Source organism: Vigna unguiculata, chromosome 8 (genome assembly GCF_004118075.2).
Source record: "Vigna unguiculata cultivar IT97K-499-35 chromosome 8, ASM411807v1, whole genome shotgun sequence".
In the NCBI taxonomy this organism is placed as follows: Eukaryota; Viridiplantae; Streptophyta; class Magnoliopsida; order Fabales; family Fabaceae; genus Vigna; species Vigna unguiculata.
The window spans coordinates 11,606,728-11,612,585 of NC_040286.1; the positions used below are offsets into that span (position 1 = coordinate 11,606,728).

At 44.4% G+C, this 5,858-nt stretch overlaps 1 protein-coding gene across 1 annotated transcript; it reads left to right on the forward strand.

The window, feature by feature from the left end:
- Positions 1 to 2,224, forward strand: LOC114194834. The gene is made up of 3 exons (XM_028085245.1): positions 1 to 744; positions 808 to 1,390; positions 1,479 to 2,224. The coding sequence occupies exons 1-3, from the start codon at positions 1 to 3 to the stop codon at positions 2,222 to 2,224; spliced, it is 2,073 nt and encodes a 690-aa protein (XP_027941046.1).
- Positions 2,225 to 5,858: the final 3,634 nt, after the last annotated feature.

Below are 5,858 nucleotides of genomic sequence, written 5' to 3' on the forward strand. Positions count from 1 at the left end.
ATGTGGCGTATCCAGGCTATGACTGCTAACAGGAGTAGGAGGAGTAGTGGTGCTGATGACATCGTTGAGGCTATTCACCGGATGGTGGATGCGATGCAGCCACCCATAGCAGCGCAGCCTAGAACGGTAATTGCACCAATCAGGGTGCCGACCATGGAGGACTTCTTGTGCCACAAGCCAGCGGAATTCACTGGCAAAGCCTCTCCTAATGAAGCGGATGCATGGCTCTGCAAATGCGAGAAGATTTTTAGGGTGATGAACTGTGAAGATGAGCAGAAGCTTCTGTTTGCTACCTATCTGCTGAATGAGGATGCAGAATATTGGTGGACAGATATGCAACAACAGATGGAGACTCGGGAAGAGCCGGTGACGTGGGCCAACTTCAGGACTCGTTTCCTAGAGAAATACTTTCCAGATATAGCTAGACAGGACAAGGAAGCTGAGTTCCTTGCACTGCAGCAAGGGGATATGTCAGTGCAAGAGTATGTCAACAAGTTTAAGCATCTGGCGAGATACTACTCGCAGAACATTACTAAGGAGTGGAGGTCCTTGAAGTTTGAGCGAGGACTCAAACATGAGTTGAAGAAGGTGGTGACACCCTTGAGAGGGAGAAGATTCCCAGTCTTGGTGGAACAGGACAAGAGTGTTGAGCATTTGGAGAAGGGCCCTGGTCCAGTTGTGAGCAGACATCAAAAAAATTTCGTTGAGGCTAAGCAGATGAAAAAGCCTTACAACCGACCACAGGCATCTTAGGGTCCCACTTGCTACTAGTGTGGCGGACCCTATCTGAAGAGAAATTGTCCCCAGCTGTCAGGTGGAGTAGGAGGGTCAAGCGATTGTCGCAAGTGTTTTATATGCGACAAACTGAGACACTTTGCCAATAGTTGTCATGAAAAGAAGAGTCCTGGCGCGAAGAAACCAGCAGCATCGCCAGCAAAACAAGCTAGAGCAGTTGGCAGAGTCTTTGCCCTAACCACCACTGAGGCTACACAGTTGGGTAATCTTATTCTTGAACCTTGTGTATTGTTTGGTAAAGTAGTATTGGTGTTGTTTCATTCCGGAGCAACACATTCCTTTATTTTTGATGCATGTGTCTCAAATCTGAGCTTGGAAAAACGTGACTTAGATTGTGAGTTGTTGGTTTCAACTCCATCTTCGGGTCAGGTGGCTACCAGTTCGGTCTGTGTAGGTTGCTTAATGGAAGTGGTGGGCCGCAGGTTCAAGGTGAATCTCATCTGCTTGCCAATGGAGGGCTTGGATGTAATTCTGGGAATGGATTGGTTGTCGGGCAATCACGTTGTTATTGATTGCGAAAGACGTAGTGTGATTTTTCCAGAGACCTTGAGGCTAGAGTTGATATCAGCTCAAAAGGCGATTAGGGTGGCTAGAGGTGATAGTGGCTCAAGGAGACAAGAAGAGCACATTTGAGCAGATCAGAAGCATACTAGTAGTGGATGAGTATGCTGATGTCTTCCCAGACGAGATTCCAGAATTGTCACCGAGTAGGGATGTGAATTTCTCTATTGATCTCATCCCTGGAGCGAGACCAGTTTCTATGGCACCATACAGAATGGCGCCAACCGAGTTAGCTGAACTGAAGAGGCAGATTGAAGACCTGCTTGAAAAGAAGTTCATCAGACCGAGTGCGTCACCGTGGGGAGCACCGATATTGTTAGTGAAGAAAAAGGATGGCAGTTCCAGATTGTTTGTTGACTATAGACAATTGAATAAGCTGACCATAAAGAATAAGTACCCATTGCCGATGATTGATGACTTACTAGATCAGCTGAAGGGAGCTGCGGTGTTCTCAAAGATAGATTTGAGGTCTGGGTATCATCAGATCTTGGTCAAGCTAGAGGATGTGCAGAAGACGGCTTTCAGGTCACGCTACAGGCATTATGAATATGTGGTCATGCCGTTTGGGGTGACGAATACTCCTGCGATCTTCATGGATTACATGAACAGAATTTTCCGGTCGTACTTGGATCAGTTTGTCGTTATGTTTATTGACGACATACTCATATATTTTGAGAGCCGGGAGGAACACACAGATCACCTGAGAGTGGTGCTGGAAATCCTCAGGGAGCAACAACTGTATGGGAAACTATCGAAGTGTGAATTTTGGCTCGAGGAGGTACAGTTCTTGGGTCATGTAATATCAGCCCAGGGGATAGCAATGGATCCAGCCAAGATTCAAACAGTGGTGAAATGGGAGAGACCGTAGACAGTTACCAAGGTGAGGAGCTTCTTGGGTTTGGCAGGCTACTACAGAAGATTTGTGGAGGGTTTCTCCAAGAGGGTGAATCCATTAACGTAGCTCACTATAAAGGATCATCCTTTCGCTTGAACCGATGAATGTGAAACTTGTTTTGAGGACATGAAGAGAAGGTTGACGACTGGACCGCTGTTAGTTATTTTAGATTCGACTAAGACGTTTGAGGTATATTGTGATGCCTCATATCAAGGGCGGGGTTGCATGTTAATGCAAGAGAAACGGCCAGTCGCATATGCATCTCATCAGTTGAAGGTGCATGAGAACTATCCTACGCATGATTTGGAACTAGCAGCAGTAGTCTTTGCCCTCAAGACTTGGAGGCATTATTTGTATGGAGCATAGTTCCAAGTATTCAACGATCACAAGAGTCTGAAGTACTGGTTCGACCAGAAAGAGTTGAATATGAGGCAGAGGCGATGGATGGAGTACTTAAAGGATTACGACTTTGAGCTGTTATACCATCCTAGTAAAGCTAATGTCGTAGCAGATGCCCTGAGTAGGAAGGGGATCCATGTGTCAGCCATAATGATTAAGGAGTTGGAGTTGATAGAGAGGTTCCGAGACATGAATCTAGGGCTGGATATGGGGGAAAGTCATATACGGTATAGCATGTTGAGAATTACCAATGAGTTTTTAGATGAGGTTCGGGTGGAACAGGGAAAGGATCAAGAGGTGCAATAGATAATAGGTAAGTTAGGTACAGATAAGAGAAAAGATTTCAGGATGGATAAAGACGACATCCTGCATTTTAGAGAGAGGGTGTGTGTACCCAGGAGTCGGGTATTAAGGAAGATGCTCTTGGATGAAGGGCATAAGAGCCGTCTTAGCATACATCCAAGTATAACTAAGATGTATAAAGACTTGAAGGCGACCTTTTGGTGGACTGGCATGAAAACTAATGTGACAGACTATGTAGCATCCTGTTTAGTGTGCCAAAAAGCGAAAATAGAGCATCAAAGGTCGGGTGGTACGTTGGAGCCTCTTGATATTCCACAGTGGAAATGGGACATCATTTCCATGGATTTTGTTACACATCTACCAAGGTCAGTGAGGGGGCATGATTCCATATGGGTAATAGTGGATAGATTGACGAAGTGCGCACACTTTCTACCCATTAATCAGAAGATGTCTCTAGATAAACTAGTAGAGTTGTATGTGAGGGAGATAGTCAAATTACATGGTGTGCCTGCGAGTATCATATCAAATAGAGATCCGAGATTTACATCGAAGTTCTGGCAGTCGCTGCAGAACACCTTGGGCACTCAGTTAAGAATGAGCTCGGCATATCATCCTCAGACTGATGGCCAGTATGAGAGAACCATACAGTTTCTGGAGGACTTACTGAGAACATGTGTCTTGGATCATCTTGGGACGTGGAACGATGTTCTACCACTGGTGGAGTTCACTTATAATAATAGTTACCATTCCAGCATTGGGATGACACCTTACGAGGCCTTGTATGGCAGGAGATGTCGGACACTAAGAATTCTTACAACAGACTACTGAGAAAGTAAGGGTAATACAGGATCGGATGCGTGCAACTCAGAGTCGACAGAAATCCCACGCAGATAAGAGGAGGAGGCCACTTGAGTTTGAGGCTAGTGACTACGTGTCCCTCAGGGTTACACCTACAGCGGGTATTGGGAGAGCATTGAAGTCGAGGAAGTTGACTCCTCGATTCATCGGTCTATATCAGATTACGAGACGAATTGGACTGGTGGCGTACAAGATTGCATTGCCACCTCACTTGGCAAACCTGCACAATATCTTCTACGTATCGTAGTTGAGGAAGTACGTGGCAGATCCTACTCATGTGCTGGAGCAGGATGATGTCCAAGTGCATGAGAATCTGACTTTGGAAGTTGGACCAGTGAGAATTCTAGATTCTCAAGTCAAACAACTGAGAGGGAAGGAGATTCGAACTGTGAAGGTTCTCTAGGACGAAGCAACTCAGGAGATGACTTGGAAGATGGAAGATCTCATGAGGAAGTCTTATCCTCACCTCTTTGCTGGTAAGTCCTATTTTCGAGGACGAAAATTTTTAAAGGTGGGGGAATTATAAGACCTGTGAAAATTAATTAATTAAATAATTAATTAATTAATAAATGTGGGTAGAAAGCGCCTTTATGGCATTAATTATTGTTTAATGTGACATGGAAAAGTACTAGCTCAAATGAGTACTTTGATTGTGTGAGAGAACTTGGGTTTGAGTCTTATGTATGCCAATTATGTGTTGTTGTTTTATTATTGATTTTTAATAATATGTATGAGTATGGAATTGGTATTGTAAGCTTATCATGATTAGAGTGTATCACTAACATGACCTGGTTGAATTGGTTATGCACTTGAAGGGTGACTAAGTGGTCATGGGTTCAAACTTTGTTGGGAATGAAATTGGAACTTTATTTTTTAAAAGTGTAGTTTTGGAGGGAATATGAGAGGGCAAAAAAGGAAACCTAGAAGGGGGAACCAAGAGGGGCTGGAAAACATCCTATAATGACCCCTAAATGAGAATTAAACACACTAAAAAGCCCAATTTCGTTTTAGTTTTAAAACCCATCTTAAAGACACCTATAAAAGCCAACTTTTAGGTAAAGGGAAGAGTTTTGGCAGTGTGGTGAATTTGTATAGAGAGGAGCACGAGATTGAGAGTGTAGGTTGAGTTTTGGGTGTGCAAGAGCTGAAGCAAGAAGGCAATTGTGAATCAAGGGTCCTGTCTTTCTCAATTTCGATAACTAATTCCAGGTTAGGGGTGTTGTATTACGTGTATACCATTAATGCTCGTTTTTCTGCGTTTTGCTTCCAATTGGATTCTATAGGGTATGATTGTGGTATAATATACACTGTAATTGAGAATTGGCGGATTGAAGTTAGGCACAAAGTCATTTTGGGTGGTTTATATGAATGGTATAAGGGTTTAGGGTATTGTTGTTGTGGTTTTTGGCCAAACCTTTAGTTTGATTGATGCAAACCTGTCTGAACCATGTTACTGTGATGGCTTGATGGGGTAGAATGCTTGGAAATTGCCTAAATTGGATTTTGGTATGGTTGTGGTTTGTTCTCGCGCAAGACCAAGAGAGGGATACTGCAATTCTCGCCCAAGCGGGTCACCCTCGCCTAAGCAAGAGTTGCAGGGTTTCATTACTAGTTTAGGGGTCGAGTGTGTTGCCCAAGCGACTATTTTGGTACTTGAGCGACTTGGTCTCTCGCTCAGGCAAGAGACACTCGCCTAAGCGAGGTTGCGAGGTGACCTGGGTGTTCTGAGCGCGAAACCTCATCCAAGCGAGGAGTTTTGTGGGTTTGAGCGAACCAGGGTCTCGCCTAAGCGAGATGTCGTGGTCAAGTATGATGTTTTGCTTGCATTGTAGCTCAGGTGAGATTGAATTAGGTGTTTGGGCGAGAGATGACCTCGCCTAGGCTAGAGGATCTCGCCTAAGCGAGATGATGTGTTGATGCTATTGTTTTAAGCTCGCTTAGGCGAGGTGAACTAGCCTAAGCGAGACTGAGGGCTTAGCTTGGGCGAGAGTCCTTGGCTTCAACGAGTTTAAGCAAATTACTATGTTTGTGTGTGCTTGTGTGTGTT

Coding starts and splice junctions, on each gene's coding strand:
- LOC114194834 (XM_028085245.1), top strand. CDS start 1: ATGTGGCGTATCCAGGCTATGACTGCTAACAGGAGTAGGAGGAGTAGT. Junction 745..807: donor AGCCTTACAACCGACCACAG/GCATCTTAGGGT, acceptor AATTGTCCCCAG/CTGTCAGGTGGAGTAGGAGG. Junction 1,391..1,478: donor GGCGATTAGGGTGGCTAGAG/GTGATAGTGGCT, acceptor ATGTCTTCCCAG/ACGAGATTCCAGAATTGTCA.